Source organism: Myxine glutinosa, chromosome 6, assembly GCF_964187855.1.
Source record: "Myxine glutinosa chromosome 6, kmMyxGlut1.1, whole genome shotgun sequence".
Taxonomy (NCBI): Eukaryota; Metazoa; Chordata; class Myxini; order Myxiniformes; family Myxinidae; genus Myxine; species Myxine glutinosa.
The window spans coordinates 146302715-146320652 of NC_136266.1; the positions used below are offsets into that span (position 1 = coordinate 146302715).

Genomic DNA, 17938 nt, shown 5'->3' on the forward strand with positions numbered 1-17938 from the left:
TTACGGCTGCCAACTGGTACGAAATATACTTTGAAATGAGCTCTTTGACTTGTTATATGATTTGTCAACTAGGGATCCATTGAATTGGTATTGCTTTTGCAAAGAACCCGGGATTTTCAACATTTCGTCTTGGCGGCCATATTGGAATTCAAAATGGCGGCCATACCATTTGTCAGACATTTCAAATTATTGCCTTATTGAACTCAGCATGTCAACATACCCTTGTGTACAAAATTTGAGCACCACAGGTCATTTAGAACCCAAGATAGGGATTATCAACATTTCGTCTTGGCAGCCATATTGGAATTCAAGATGGCGGCCTGTCCATTGGTCAGACCTCTTGGATCCGCCAATTTTTGAACTCAGCATGTCAAAATACCCCTGTATGCAAAATTTCAAACTTTCTGCCGGATGTGAACATCTCGTGCAATTTTTGTTACATATCTGCCCCACTAACAAGCCAATCAGTGGTACTACCAATTTAATAGTTGCTGACGCAGTCAATGGGCTGCACCTGATGACATGGCGTGTTACTGAGCATCCGGTGCGACTCCTGCATCGTGACTGCAAAATTCTATCATCCTCTGTAGTTTGGCAGCTTGGTTGTGGAACAGAAGTTTTAAAGTGAATCCCTTACCTCCCAACTTTAGACACCCTAATATACCTATAACAGGTACCATATTATCGCTACAAATCTGAGATTGCCCAAACACCCTGCAGCACCACATAAGCTGGATCACTCACATACTCCATATGCAAAAACGATGCGATTTCAGTCTCATTTGATTGAACAAGGAACAAGACAAAGATATAGACGCGAGACTTCAGCTGTGAAATAGTACCGTAAAACGACTGTCATGTGAATTAAACAAGCTTGTGAAACAGTGTACACTCCATGATGGTGCACCCCCATTCATAACACGAGTAGTGCCGTGTCCAGTGTTGGTGATGCTTTGAATGCTGGTGTTGGTCGTCTTCTGGTGGCAGACCTGGATTGACCATATTGCACCTGCAAAAGGCCCCAAAACCCTGTATTGATCTGTATAAGACTGCTGGACAATGTTTTTTTCCCCCAAATAGAGCTTGGGTTTATTTTCTTTGCATTCCTAAGTGCCTGGACGATGGTTCTCAGCAACTAGGACGAGAGTAGTTCTTTCATCCCCCAAGACCTTAATTAGCTCGGTCATAAAGAACAGAGCCGGGGCCTGGTTGCTGAGCTATTTTCATTTCATCGTCACTTGTTCTTTCAAAGAAATTTCTGCCTGCTGGAGCTAGTTGCCATTGTGTCTTTAGCCGCCTGATTAATGCTGCACATTTCCTCCAGGGTGAAACTTATTGGGGCCATAGCTATGCAAATGAACCGTCTCAGTCACACTTGCATCGTAAACAAAACAGAATCAAAGCAGCAGGAATCAATTTTTGATGACAGGTAGTCCTGTGAGATATGCAGGGCAGCAGCTCCCTCCCTTGCAGGCTTTGGCAAATTGAGCCGAGGAGCAGAGACAATAATTATATTGCATGGGAGAAAACTGTTCCCCAGGATAAAGTGATGGCTATTTTGCAAGGAGCACCCTTCAACTTGAGCCTTGAACGTCTCGCCATCCTGAAAGTCTAGTCGAAACAATATCACGTGCCCTTCACACTTGTGAAGCAGAACCAGCTTTGAACAATACCTCTACCTGCATACAATTCCAGGTATGAGTCAAAGTTCTATCGGAATATTTCAATGTCGTTCGCACTCCCTCGCACAGCCGAGTTGTTTGTCTTGGGACATACTCAGCGTTAGGACTTCACATGGAATCTTTAACATGAGCTCTATCAGCTTCTTTCGCTTCTAGCATCAGATTTTTCAGAAAGCGTCGCATGGAGCGCGCCCGACACGACGTCCGCACTTTGTGCCTCACGCTCACGGTAAGCCTTGTTCAGAAGTTGTATGTCCTCCTGGTATCCGCAACTCACATTTCCTGCGTCAGGAGATTCTACCATTGATATTCCTTCAGTACCTATAACAAGGGCACTACTGTCCTTGCGACTGTTCCGCCGGTGGGCTTCAACCGTGTCTGGGATAGATATGTTGATGTTGTCGTTGTCTGGGTTTGATGCAGGGATGTGTAGGGAGTACGAGGCAGACTCATCCAGCTCAACGGAGACAAAGCGATTTTCCTGCACAACACACATTCACAACAAACACGAATCAACAGCAAAGAAAAGATCCTGATGCCATTTAAGATATTCCAACACACGGTATGTATTTGCACGATGCAATATTGTATTTCACCTGAAGCTATTGTCACATCCTCCACTTAAGTTTTCCCCACAGTCTGTGTGTCTGTCTATTTGTCTATGAGCACGGTATCTCAAAAAGGTGTGGACGGATTCAGTTAAAATTTGGTGGATAGTTTGGGTGTGAGACGGACGAGACGAATTGATTCGATTTTGGTGAAGATCTGGGTCTCAATACTAAACATTTAAAGCGATTCTTCACTTTTGATTGATGGGACCAAAATCAATACACATCATGATATTTCAAAAAGTTGGGGACGAATTCTGTCACAATTTAGTGGATAGTTTGGGTGTGTGATAATGACGAATTGATTAAATTTTGGTGAAGATCTAGGTCTGAATACTAAACATTTTAAGCGATTCTTCACTTTTGATTGATGGGACCAAAATCAATACACATCATGATGTTTCAAAAAGTTGGGGACGAATTCTGTCAAAATTTAGTGGATAGTTTGGGTTTGTGATAATAACGAATTGATTAAATTTTGGTGAAGATCTCGGTCTGAATACTAAACATTTTAAGCGATTCTTCACTTTTGATTGATGGGACCAAAATCAATACACATCATGATGTTTCAAAAAGTTGGGGACGAATTCTGTCAAAATTTAGTGGATAGTTTGGGTTTGTGATAATGACGAATTGATTAAATTTTGGTGAAGATCTCGGTCTGAATACTAAACATTTTAAGCGATTCTTCACTTTTGATTGATGGGACCAAAATCAATACACATCATGATGTTTCAAAAAGTTGGGGACGAATTCTGTCAAAATTTAGTGGATAGTTTGGGTTTGTGATAATGACGAAATGATTCGATTTTGGTGAAGATCTCGGTCTGAATACTAAACATTTTAAGCGATTCTTCACTTTTGATTGATGGGACCAAAATCAATACACATCATGATATTTCAAAAAGTTGGGGACGAATTCTGTCACAATTTAGTGGATAGTTTGGGTGTGTGATAATGACGAATTGATTAAATTTTGGTGAAGATCTAGGTCTGAATACTAAAGATTTTAAGTGATTCTTCAATTTTGATTGATGGGACCAAAATCAATACACATCATGATATTTCAAAAAGTTGGGGACGAATTCTGTCAAAATTTAGTGGATAGTTTGGGTTTGTGATAATGACGAAATGATTCGATTTTGGTGAAGATCTTGGTCTGAATACTAAACATTTTAAGCGATTCTTCACTTTTGATTAATGGGACCAAAATCAATACACATCATGATATTTCAAAAATTTGGGGACGAATTCTGTCAAAATTTAGTGGATAGTTTGGGTTTGTGATAATGCCGAATTGATTAAATTTTGGTGAAGATCTCGGTCTGAATACTAAACATTTTAAGTGATTCTTCACTTTTGATTAATGGGACCAAAATCAATACACATCATGATATTTCAAAAATTTGGGGACGAATTCTGTCAAAATTTAGTGGATAGTTTGGGTTTGTGATAATGACGAATTGATTAAATTTTGGTGAAGATCTCGGTCTGAATACTAAACATTTTAAGTGATTCTTCACTTTTGATTAATGGGACCAAAATCAATACACATCATGATATTTCAAAAAGTTGGGGACGAATTCTGTCAAAATTTAGTGGATAGTTTGGGTTTGTGATAATGACGAATTGATTAAATTTTGGTGAAGATCTCGGTCTGAATACTAAACATTTTAAGTGATTCTTCACTTTTGATTAATGGGACCAAAATCAATACACATCATGATATTTCAAAAAGTTGGGGACGAATTCTGTCAAAATTTAGTGGATAGTTTGGGTTTGTGATAATGACGAATTGATTAAATTTTGGTGAAGATCTTGGTCTGAATACTAAACATTTTAAGCGATTCTTCACTTTTGATTAATGGGACCAAAATCAATACACATCATGATGTTTCAAAAAGTTGGGGACGAATTCCGTCAAAATTTAGTCCATAAAGTGAGTTTGTGCATCAACAAAATCATTTCATCATACAAGTTGCAAATTAGGCCTTGGTATCAATTTGTTGTTCGCAAAGGCCGATTTAAGAAGACTTCCATATTTTCCATCTTGTGACAGTACCCACACTTCATATTGATTCACTTAATGTCTTAATAAACAAAAAAAGAAAATTGCAAGAACAAAGGAGTTCAATGTTAGCTCTTTCACAAGCCTCGATGTTGTATACAAAAAAAAGAAAAAAGTAATCAGCACCATTTTGAATGACAAGCATGGAGCCCTTAACGAGAACATAAAGTTCACCATTAACACATGCTTCAGCAGTTTGCATTGCTCCATTAAGGGCACAAGATGTCTGCCTCAATTACTATGCTCTCGACCTTAGACTGCTGCTTATGTCAGCATTTCCAGCAATGCAGGACTAATAGGCCCAAAAAGAATGAGCTTCAGTTGGTCTCTTTAACTATCATTGCATAAACATTTCTCATTACTCTTTTTCATCCGCCATACATCTTGTTCATATGCAAAGTCGAGGCTCGTGGAGGAGCTAAAACGTAGATCATATCAAGACACAACAGAACAACCCCCGTTAATTTTTCAACCCGTTAATATTTTTTCTACCCCCGTTAATTCACCCCAGATCCACTTTTTTTAAATACCGACTTCTTTCCTGGAAGTCCGAGCTGTGTCCATGTGTTTTTTTAACCTCTCCCACCCCCACCCCCTTCCCACATCTCCTCCCCCCAAGCCTTCTACCTCCCACAGATCTCCCAATGTCCCTGCTCTCAAATGTTGTACTTGTGTGCTTCCCCCTCTCTCCCCATATTGTCTTCCACACTCTTTATTACTGTATGTCCGATGTGTCCGTTTGTTGTTGTTTTTTGTCCCCCGTCGCACCGCGGAGGGAAAGGGGGACTATGGTTTTCCCCTCCGTCCGTGTGTGCGTCCGTGCGTGCATGTGTGCGTGCGTGCGTTGAAGCTTGTGAGCAGAATATCTTGAAAAACAAGCATTCTGAGTATTGCGCTGCAATACATGTCCCCTACCGGCAGTCTGTCGTCCTGAAAACTGTTGGGGAAATTACCAAGGGTTATTTACCCACAGGTTCTGAATCGTTCCCAATCGCTAATTACCTCAGGTCGGGCTCACCTGTGATTCGCACTCGGGATTTCGATTTATACACCTTGCAGACAGGTCAGCAGAAGCACGAGAAAATAAGTTGTTGATAAAGAACCTTTCGAGTCGCTAAATATCAGTAATTTATTATATTTTCCGGTTCACGATCAATGATCGATGTGTATATATATGTTGCTCGGCTTGGCTCTGCCCCTCCCGAAAGCGCGAGACGAGGGTGAGGGCGCGTGGTGCGGCTTGAGGAGAACTCTGGAACAAACAAGGTGCCATAACTTTGTCAAAAATGATCGAAACGTCGTGAAGTTCGAACTTGATCTGTAACGTATTCTGAGGAAACCATGTACCAAGTTTGAAATCATTAGCATTAAGAGTTTCGAAAAAAAGTCCGGAAAACTGTTCTTTGCGTGACGGACGGACAGACGGAGGGGCGGAGTGGAAACCTATAGTCCCCTCCGGTGTACACCGGTAGGGGACTGATAAATGAACTACGAACTTCTAATCCGGTGTGTGGGTGTATCTACGCAAAAGGAAGAACGCTATTGAAAATTGGGTCGCCACGTCAAAATCCAAGATGGCCGCTGCCATGTATGTCTGAACCTTGTGAGCAGTATATCTTGAAAAACAAGCATTCTGAGTATTGCGCTGCAATACTTGTCCCCTACCAAAGTTCAAAGTGCCATAACTTTGTCAAAAATGATCGAATATGCAAATTTATGGACGGTTGATGCTGGTTTTCAAACTTGATCTGAGGTATGCTGACACACATGTGTGTCACGCCTCGCCTCGTTGATAAGCCCGCAAGGTCGCTCCGTGGAGCAGCCTGCACGTATTGCACAGTGTGAATTATATAATTACCAACTCACGGTCTGAGGTACTAGCGATTCAAGAGATATCCATTTTTAAAAAATATTTTCGTTTAATTAACGATATCTGCCAAACCACGTGCCCTATCGCAAATTCCAAAAGGACATTTTAGTAGACTGACATGCTGAACAGATCTGTGAAGTTTCCCCTCGATTGGATCAAAAATGAGGGAGGAGCTTGGTTTTAAAGGTTCACGCTTTAAAACGTCATAACTCTGAAACCATGTGACGCATGACGTCATGCTCGCTGACTTTTTTGTTCGCCATGGGTATGCCATTCTGCCTGCAACGTTTGGCCTCGATCTGTTCAACCGTTGCAGAGAAAAAGGGATTTTCGTGTTTTCACGACAAACAATATGGCGGCCGAACCACGTGATATGTGACGTCATAATTACCATTAAAATATTCTACAGACCGAGTCCCTCCTACGGTGAAAATTTGATCTCAATCGGTCCTATTATTGCAGAGAAAATTAAATATTATCGACTCTTCCATGTTTCCTGCGTCTTCCACTTTGTCAACTCACATCACGATGTCTCTCTGAAAAGACCGACTGGACAACCCTCCCATCTACTTTCTGAATAATCCTCTCCAAGAAGTTCTGTCACTCAAGCTTTTGGGTCTCACTATCTGCCATGATCTTTCCTGGGAAAACCACATTTCCAAGCTGGCCTCCAAAGCCAGTCGCCGACTGGGCATCCTCCGTCGTGCGAAGTCCTTCCTTGGCACACCTGAGCTCCTCACCACATACAAGGCTTTCATCCGCAGCTCAATGGAGTACTGCTCTCCCCTCTGGGCTGGTGCTCCTGCCTCACACCTAGCTCGTCTTCACGCTGTTGAAACCAAAGCGTTCATAATCATTGGAATCTCCGCGATTAAGTTAACTCCGAGGGCCTTTCACTCACTCACCGCAGGTAGGTTGGTGGTCTTTCCGTCTTCTACCGACTCCTCTCCGGCCTTGCTCCCCCAGCTCTCTCTGGGCTCTGTCCCCCAAATATTCCTGCTGCAGGTCGCACAAGATCTGCCTGCAACCCTCTTATGGTTAAACTGCCAAAATCAAGACTCTCTGCTCACCTTCCTTCACTCCTTCATTCCTCTTTTCTCCCGCCTTGGGAAAGAAACTCCCTCACTCTCTTCAATCCCACTCCTCCCTCCAGGTCTTTAAAACGGCTGTTCACCACCATCTCTTATATTCCCCCATCCAAAACCTTGATCTTTTCTACCCCCGCTAATTTCACCCCAAATCCACTTTTTTGAGGTGACTTTTGTCTTCTTTCCTGGAAGTCCTTGGTGTCCTTGCGTTTTATACCTATCCTGCCTCCCCCCAGGCCCTCTGCCTCCCACACATCTCCCGATGTCCCTGCCCTCAAATGTTGTGTTTGTGTGCTTCCTCCCCTTCTCTCCCCATCTTGTCGACCGCTCCCATTTTTATATACTTTGTTTACTTGTTTGAATAATGGTCGCTCTTTCACGAGCCTCGATCTTGTATCCAAAAAAAATAAATGAATGCAGTAGAAAGAGAGGGAGAAACACAAATGGCAGGATTGAGGGACAGAATAGAGGGAGATTTGGACAAATAATGGGTGTGGGGAGGAATGAGGGTTAGGGGAAGACGTATGGGGTCGACAAGATGGGCACAAAAGGAAACTCTCAGGAAGGAAAAATTGTAAACCTGAAAAGAGGTTGTGTGTGTAGAGGGGTGGGAGAGAGTGTTGGGAAGGAAAGTTCATGGTTTTTGGATAGGGGATATTCTGAGATGATGGTGATTTACTTGGTATGCAAGACCTTTGTTAAGATTCTAACACAGCTAAAACAACAACGTTGCAAATTGTTTTTTTGCCTCCGCCACCAAAGGTGGATGGAAGTTATGTTTTCACCCCTGTCTGTCTGATTGTTTGTTTTTCTGTGAACAAGATATCTCAAAAAGTTGTGGACGGATTCGGACGAAATTTGGCAATGATGCAGCGTATGTGAAAAAGATGAAATTATTCGATTTTGGTGAAGAGGTGGATTCGGATCCGGCTACTAGAATTTTTAAAGTGATTCTTCACCATTGAGTCATATGGCCAACCAGGCGGAGGTTTGCTCTCTACTGAGCGTTGCTCTAGTTTCCAATTGTTTTTCAACAATTGCAACAAAGCAAATTGTTGACGTCAGGGCGACGTTGTTTATTGGTTGGAAAGACGATGTCAATTTACCGACGTCGGCCCGACGTTGTTTTTTTTACGTTGGTCCAAAGACGGAGGGAGCTGACGTTTCCCCAACGAGGTTGTGTTGGCTGCGAGTGTCTATAAAAACGCGTAGTCATTTATTTTCTTCCATATGCAGCACCTAGTCATGATTTAGCATTATTTGCTGGGAGTGCAGACGCGCCGCTGATGCAGTGCCCCATGTAGGTTAGAGCAGGAAATTTACATTCGGTGTGGTGGCGTAAGCTTGCTCGCTACTCTTCATGAAGGCCATTGTGGGGTCTTTAACGTCAAACAACGAATGCCGAGTTTGAGTTCAATCCGAAGGATGGCGCACGCATTGATGAATCACCTTGTCTGTGAAACACCAGGATGACCGTTTATAGCTGGGTTTCTAACCCAGGCTAGACACCTCAGGGGCAGGTGTGCTTACCTCTAGGCCATCCTGCCAGCCCCTAACTGGTAGTCCAGTGCATTTAGCTGCACTACGAACCGAATTAGTTAATTTCTCACCAAAAATGGCTTCCTGACCTTTCAACAAAAAGTCATGTCTTTTGATGAATGTTCTGCAAGGATGAAATACTCAGAATGCAGATGAAAGAGTCATTGCCCCCCCCCCACCCCCCCTTTCTCCCCTATGCACAACAGAGACAGGGTTTTGCAAGTGTGTACGTGTGTGTGTATACATGTGTGTATACATGTGTGTGTGTGTGTGTGTGTGTATGTGTGTGTGTGTGTGTGTGTGTGTGTGTGTGTGTGTGTGTGTGTGTGTGTGTATGTGTGTGTGTATGTGTGTGTGTGTGTGTGTCTATGTGTGTGTGTGTGTGTGTGTGTGTGTGTGTGTGTATGTGTGTGTATGTGTGTGTGTGTGTGTGTGTGTGTGTGTGTGTGTGTGTGTGTGTGTATGTGTGTATGTGTGAATGTGTATGTGTATATGTGTATGTATGTGTGTATGTGTATATGTGTATGTATGTGTGTGTGTGTGTGTGTGTGTATGTATATGTGTGTGTGTGTGTGTATGTGTGTGTGTGTGTGTGTGTGTGTGTGTGTGTGTGTGTATGTGTATATGTGTATGTACATGTGTGTGTGTGTGTGTATGTGTGTATGTGTCAATGTCTATGTGTATATGTGCATGTATGTGTATGTGTGTGTGTGTGTGTGTGTATGTATGTGTGTGTGTGTGTGTGTGTGTATGTGTGTGTGTGTGTGTGTGTGTATGTATATGTGTGTGTGTGTGTATGTGTGTGTGTATGTGTGTATGTGTGTATGTGTGTATGTGTGTATGTGTATGTGTTTGTATATATGTGTGTGTGTGTGTGTGTGTGTGTGTGTGTGTGTGTGTGTGTGTGTGTGTGTATGTATATGTGTGTGTGTTTGTATATGTGTGTGTGTGTGTGTGTGTGTGTGTGTGTGTGTGTGTGCGCATCCATGCCACAATCTCTAATTACCAATTGAAGTTTTTTCATGAAATTTTCAACCCTATATTATGCAAATATGGAGAAAATAATGATAAAAATCGGGTCAAAGGTGAAAGGGAAAAGTCGTTATTTCTGGCCTGCCAAACATTTATATTTAAACCGATTTAGACAAGACTTGGCACAAAAACACCTTGCCCACAGTCCTTACAGAAGAGAGCATGTAAACGTTCGTCTGAGTTTGTCTTCCTTTTAATTTCCTCCTTTGAAAGTGGATAAGGTGGGGGGGGGGGGGAGGGATGCAGGGTGGGATGGGGAGATAGGAGGATTGGAGGATACAGGGTAAGAGGAAGGAGAGGAGTTGGAGATAAATTAGATTCACCTGCAAATGTCTAGAATTTGTTTAAATTTTATATTCCATTGAGTTTGGCGTTGTTTTCCTCCTTTTAAAAGGTTTTCAATGTATTCAGCTTGTATTTACAAATTTCAATGATAACATAAGGAATTCAATAATCCACCAACAACTGACGGAGCTGTACGAAACTGGAGACTGACGGAACAACAATGATGGCTGTATGGAGCACATGGCTGTGAGTTGAATCATTGCCTGAGGGGGGCACAGTTGTGCTCCTGATGCAGTGCCCCTGGAGGTTTGTTTTCTTTTGTATACAAAGTCAAAACTCGTGGGAGAACACAGAATGGGTCAGTATGCAACAACAAAGTGAACGAGGTGAATGAGTTGGTTTGGTGACGAGAACAAGCGATTAGATTTTGGTTCAGGTCCGAATCTAGATTCGGCCCATCAGTGGCTACAAAAGGTAAACTGTTCAACCTGACGGAGGTATGAGCTCGACCGAGTGACGTTATAGGTATCAAGGTATTAATTATTTGGCATTTACCCTAATAACCGCCACAGTTTTAAATTAAATTACCTAATTCATTCAATTAAATTACTGACTATTATTATTATTATTATTTTTTTCTGATGCTAAGTACCACGTCCAGGTTTTAATTCACTTACTGAATTAAAATTGGCAAAAGTTTCTTGGAGCAAGGCGTTGATTTTTCCAATCCCTCTTAGGGGTATTTGGGGTGGGAGACTGTGCTCTTTTTGGAGGAAATAAAGTGTATTTATACCTACACACACAAAGCAAAACAGTTAAATGTGTAAAATGGACCATGGAACCCGACCATAACCCACCTCTAATTTTAACATTAACTCGTTCAATATCAATTAGTGAATTGAAATTTGCAGGTTTTCAAGTTGGAATGAAGTGTTGTATACAAAATATGAGAAACAAATTGAATGATAACTAGAAAGCATATGAAAATGCAAACGCGTCCATTTGTATTCAGACGTCTTCTTCTTCTTCCACATGGTAAAAATAACGGACAGTTTCAAAAAAACAAAAAAAACAAAAATTGATGATTTTATCCTTTGCCTTCCAGCCTTGACCTTTGTGCCTTGAGCCTTATATATATTGTTGCGGATTCGGGGGTCGGCGCTCCCCTTATGAAGGGGGGGGGGGGTTAATCCCCTTGTCTTTTAAGCTGGCCGTCCCCCAATCCTGGAAGCTATGACGTCACTTCCGGTCGGGGGTAGGTAGGGTTGTAAGCCCAATTAGTCTTAGTACCTAAGTACTACCACCGGCCATAAAGCGAGGAGATAACTCCCACCCGAGCCGCAGCGTTAATGAATACGCCGAGCGAAGCGAGCCGCGACTCGGGCCGTGAACAACGACTAAACCCGATCCTGAGTGGTTCCAAATCGTGCCATAGGTACTCAATGGGGAAAAGACTAAAGCGATCGGATGGAGAAGAAACCAAAGTAAAGGAAGAACAAATAAGGGTTTATTAATTATGTACAAAACCAAAAGAAGAGGAAACGAAAGGAATATACAAGAAGAAGAAGAGCAAAAGGACACAGGGCAATCTTATCTATACAGTCTTACTTACAACCCCAGACAAACAGACAGACTCACACGGGATTGTAGTGGTAGGGGAGGAAGGTCCAGGCAGATGGTTCCAGGCGATGGGATCCAGCTCCGGTCCAGGCTCCGGGTCCGCGGGCGAAGAACGGCAGGCAACTTCGCGTATCGTTGGCGCGCGACCGGACCTTACATATGCGAGGGGCTGGAATGCTGCGTACGTATAGCGTGCCGAACGCTCTCTCTCTCCCGATCAATCAAGGTCCGTATCAAACGATGGTTCCCTGCGCAGTTCGTTGAAACAAGTGCGCCTCCCGATCAATAGGTTCATCAAGCGCCTTTCCCAATGAGTCCGTTCAATGCAATCCCCGGCGCAGTTCTGTACAATAAGCAAGGAGTCCGTGGCGCAGTTCTTATCAGAATCTGTTCGCTGGCCAGACCTCCGCGCAGTTCTCTCAATAGCAATGGTCCCCTGCGCAGTTCTCAAAGCAGTCCTCGCGCTTGCGCTTATATAACGCGTTTTGAAATCAATGCGCGCTTCATAGAGACATGCCCGCCAGTGAGCTCACCTCAACCCTTGTTGGATAGTGAGGGCTCACCGGCTCTGCCCTTGACGGCTCGTTGACAGGGCCACGCCTCGTTCTTGGCACTCCGCCCCCTTCTTCTCCAAGCTTGACCATGTGCATAATGGCGTTTGGAGCGAGGCAGTGAACGCTGCTGGGCAAGCAGAGGCGCGTAACCCAATTTGGAGAGAGAGACTGGCAAAATGGACGGAATGGGGCCTATCTTATTTGATTAATGCAACGCAGATGCAACTATTGGGAAGACAGCCTTAACTAGACACATACTAAGGAAATAACTGAAAGCCCTATGGTGTCCTACATGTTGCTTATGGACTAACTATGGGTGCAACCTTTGACCTTTTAAATGATGGAATATTTACAAGAAGTGATTATTTATTTACAAAGTGAGGGGTTCTCAAAACCCCAACAATATATATATATATATATATATATATATATATATATATATATATACATACAGTGAAACCTTGACTTACGAGTTTAATTCGTTCTGTGACCGAGCTCGTAACTCAATTTGCTCGTTTCTCAAATTAAATTTCCCCATTAAAATGCATTGAAATGCTATTAATCCGTTCCAGCCCGTCAAAAACCACACCAATTCTTTTTTAAATATACAGTATATATAAAAATATCTCGCGCTTTATATTTCACCTGTATGCAACATACAAGTTGGCAGGATGGCCTGGACTGGAGGTACGCACACTTGACTCTAAACTGTCCAGCCTGGGTTTGAATCCCGACCCAGCTATAACCTGTCATGGGTGAATCACAGGCAGGGTGATTCATCAATGTGTGTACCACTAAACTGGGCGCCCCGTTTGCGTCCCATTAGTTGTTGGATGTTAAGGATTTCACCGTGTTTTCCACAAAGAGAAGGCGAGCTATCGCCGGCACTCTCAAGTTGTGGCCTGGCATGCTCTTCTCCTCTGCCGTTATATACGTCCTCCTCGGCATCTTTTTCCAGAAGAGCCCTGTCTCGTCACAGTTGAAGATTTGCTGGGGGATGTATCGTTCGGCTTCTGTCAGTTCGGCAAAAGTTCGGTTTATCGACTCCTTCTGCTTCAAAATCGTACATATCGTAGAAGTACTACGATCGTACTGCCTCACCAAGTCGACAACACGCACACCTCGCTCATGTTTTTCGACGATTGCGTGTTTTATATCCAAGCACATCATCCTCTTCTTCTTCTCAGTACTGCCCTTGGCACTCAATTTCTTAGGACCCATGGTTAAAACTAAGAAATTTTCCAAAATAACCAAAATGCGAAAACAAAGCAGCAGCGATATACGGCAGAGATGCTTGCACGGCAAGATAACCACGTGACCGGAACCCACTTGGTGGCGGGTGGCGTAAGCTCGTAACTCAGATCTCGGCTCGCATCTCAAAGCAATAAACCGCCCGAGCGACGGCTCGTATCTCGGAAAACTCGTAAGTTGGTGCACTCGTAAGTCAAGGTTTCACTGTATATATATATATATATATATATATATATATATATATATATATATATATACAGTGGAACCTTGACTTACGAGTTTAATTCGTTCCGTGACCGAGCTCGTAACTCAAATTGCTCGTATCTCAAATCAAATTTCCCCATTGAAATGCATTGAAATGCTATTAATCCGTTCCAGCCCGCCAAAAACCACACCAATTTTTTTTAAAATATACAGTATATATAAAAATATCTCGCGCTTTATATTTCACCTGTATGCAGCATACAAGTTGGCAGGATGGCCTGGACTGGAGGTACGCACACTTGACTCTAAAGTCTAAACTGTCCAGCCTGGGTTTGAATCCCGACCCAGCTATAACCTGTCATGGGTGAATCACAGGCAGGGTGATTCATCAATGTGTGTACCGCTAAACTGGGCGCCCCGTTTGCGTCCCATTAGTTGTTGGATGTTAAGGATCTCACCGTGTTTTCCACAAAGAGAAGGCGAGCTATCGCCGGCATTCTGAACAAGTTGTGGCCTGGCATGCTCTTCTCCTCTGCCGTTATATACGTCCTCCTCGACACCTCGCTCATGTTTTTCGACGATTGCGTGTTTTATATCCAAGCACATCATCCTCTTCTTCTTCTCAGCACTGCACTTGCCACTCACTTTCTTAGGCCCCATGGTTAAAACTAAGAAATTATCCGAAATAACCAAAATGCGAAAAAAAAAATGCAGCGCTGTACGACAGAGATACGTACTGTACTTGCACGGCAAGATAACCACGTGACCAGAACCCACCTGGCGGCGTGAACTCGAAATAACCAAAATGCGAAAAAAAAAATGCAGCGCTATACGACAGAGATACGTACTGTACGTGCACGGCAAGATAACCACGTGACCAGAACCCACCTGGCGGCGTGAACTCGAAATAACCAAAATGCGAAAAAAAAAATGCAGCGCTATACGACAGAGATACGTACTGTACGTGCACGGCAAGATAACCACGTGACCAGAACCCACCTGGCGGCGTGAACTCGAAATAACCAAAATGCGGAAAAAAAATGCAGCGCTATACGACAGAGATACGTACTGTACGTGCACGGCAAGATAACCACGTGACCGGGTGGCGAAAGCTCGTAACTCGGATCTCGGCTCGCATCTCAAAGCAATAAACCGCCCGAGCGACGGCTCGTATCTCGGAAAACTCGTAAGTTGGGGCACTCGTAAGTCAAGGTTCCACTGTATATATATATATATATATATATATATATATATATATATATATATATATATATATATATATACTAGCAGAGGTACCCGGCTTTGCACGGGAGTGGGAGGAGGAGGGGAGGGGGAAGAGGAGGGGAGGGGAACGGGGGGGAGGGGGGAGGGGGGAAGCGGGGGAGGAGGAGGGGAGGGGGAAGAGGAGGGGAGGGGAATGGGGGGGGAGGGGGAAGGGGGGAGGGGGGAGGGGAAGGGGGGGAGGGAAGGGTGCGGGGGTGCCCAGGGGAAGAAGGGCCCCTCCCCTCCCCCTCCCCCCCTTTTCCCCTCCCCCCCCCCTCCCCTCCCCCCTTCCCCCTCCCCCTCCCCCTTCTCCCCTCCCCCTCCCCCCCTCCCATCCCCTTCCCCCTCGTTCCCCTCCCCTTCTCTTCCCCCTCCCCTCCTCCTCCCCCTTCACACCAGGGGGGTTGACTCAGCCTGTCATCCCACCGAGGTCGGAAGTCGGAACTCATTGTCGTCAAATAAATGTAGCCTGTATGTTTCACTCTTTGTCACATGCCGTTGGTCCCATGTCAATCGGATGAAGTTGAAAAAGTAACGTTACGAAGGTTCTCTGGGACGTACTGATTCCGAATAATGAAGTTGAAAAATTAACGTTCCGAAATACGCTAATTACGCTAACAGAAGCGCTGGAGGGAGCACTGCGCTCCCTCCCTTAGATTCCCTCCCTCTTCTGCTAGCGCTAATTACGCGTAACACACTAATTTTAAAACCCGAAGTTTTTTTAATTTTAAGGTGTGCTGTAGTCAGAAGCGCTAGAAGCGCTGCGCTCCCTCCCTTCGAATCCCTCTCTCTTCTGCTAGTGCTAATAATACGCTAATTTTAAAACCCGAAATTTTTTAAATGTTTATGTCTCCGTGACATTCCTGGGACCATCCCGAGTCGAACAGTACTTTCCGCTCGCAAATCCGTCCACGGGTTCTCGAGATCTTAGAGATCGTAGATCAGGATACAGACACAGAGGCCAACTCTACTTTATATATATATATATATATATATATATATATATATATATATATATATATATATATATATATATATCTATCTATGTATATATATATATATATATATATATATATATATATCTATCTATGTGTATATATATATATATATATATATATATATATATATATATATATATATCTATGTGTATATATATATATATATATATATATATATATATATATATATATATATATATATTTATTTATTTATTTATATATATATGTCGGAATGGGACTTAGAACTTGGGACTCAGAGGACTCAGAGAAAGGAGCAACGGATATATTTATTAGAACTCGTTTACACAAGCTTGCAGAAAACACAATGTCACTTGAAGCTCACGAAATGACCAACACTACAACAAGGTGCTCTGAAGTAATTCGATTTAAACTTGCTATATATAAAGAATATTAGGGTGTGGCTTTAGCTCACAAGATACAGAGAAAGAATGGGCTCATTGGTCCCCCCACCATTAGTCCCATCCTGTTGTTCAGTTAGTTAAAGGAAGTTCATCCAAGGCCACTCATGGGTTAGCTCAGATAAGGAGATGGTCAGCAATATGTGGCAACATGTTTACAACTTTCTGTATAGAGACTCGGGTTGGGGAAGTACAAAGGGAGTGGACACTCATAAATGTGTCAACCTACAGGATATTGGCAAAGTCTTGTGGGAGGCTGAGAGATAGCAGCTGCAACCAAGGCCACAAAAGGGGAACAAGGGATTATGCCAATACAGGGCAAGAGCTCACAAGCACAGAACTCCTTATTAGGGTATTACACATCCTCAATGCACAAGAAAGGACTAAGTATTTTAAAAGAATACAGCAATCAGTCAAAACAAAACATATAATTGGTTATGCTTGGTAATTGGTAGAGCAGCAAGAATTAACAAAGGGGGAGGGGAATAACAGCTCCCCACATACCGCCCTTTTGGATCTAAGATACAACGTTATCTACGAGCCAATCAAAGGCCTTTATTTGAAACAAAGCAGAAACAAAACAAATCAGGAAAGTCATTCAACATATCACGCGAAGGCAGCCCAGTGAGCATGTAGTGCCCAAAGCACTCCACATCACACCCAGCAGGATGATTCGCGTCTGTATGTGAGTATGCAATGTAAGTCCGTAAAGACAGGGTGGTCAAATGGCATGTAAAATCCTCCGAGAGTATTGAAATAGGCAGTGTAAAAGGTTCACTAAACATACCACGTGAATGCAGCCCAGTGAGCATGTCCCGCACCCAAAGTACCACACATCGCACTCAGCAGGATGATCCGCGGGTATGTGGGTGTATGTGGGTGTATGTGGGTGTATGATGTAAGTCAGGTGTAGGTGGGTGTATGATGTGAGACCGTAGAGGCATGAAGATCGATAGCGTGTCAGATCCACAACGAAGACCTCTGGTTCAGCTGGGGTCCACACCCAGGAGGATCTCCCGACCCACCCTTCGTCCACAGAGGTGCGGCCAGGACTCCCCCCCCCCCCCCCCCGACTGGAGCTCGCCCAAGCTTCCCCAGGTGAAATCCTTGTGGATCTTCAGCGCTCAATCGATATTCATGTTCATGAGGTCTCTTATATGCTGGTGATCTGGGGAAGACACAACGTCATCAGTATCAGGTGGCTTAAACCTATGGCCAAAAAACAAAGCATAACGGTCCAAAGGAGGGAGAGAAACTTCCTTTGGGTCAAAGTCGGAGTCGTCCGAGGCGATGCTGCTTCCACCGCCGTTATCCATGGACGAATCTTCAAGACAATCAGATTCGGAACTCAGAGTATCTCCAATGTTGAGTTCCTCACCATCCAGGCTTGGGTTTGCAGTTGGGTCCAAATCCAGAATTGGGTCAGTGACGTTTGACTCACTGTGAGCTTGTGAGAC

The 17938-nt window shown here is 43.5% G+C and overlaps 1 protein-coding gene across 1 annotated transcript in view; it reads right to left on the reverse strand.

The window, feature by feature from the left end:
- Positions 1-1818: 1818 nt before the first annotated feature.
- The window catches only part of GPR149 (G protein-coupled receptor 149), a 216244-nt gene continuing 200124 nt past the window's right edge, over positions 1819-17938 (reverse strand). Inside the window, exon 6 of the mRNA XM_078781085.1 lies at positions 1819-2163. Within this exon, the coding sequence (XP_078637211.1) occupies positions 1819-2163 (345 nt within the window). The remainder of the gene's footprint in view (positions 2164-17938) is intronic.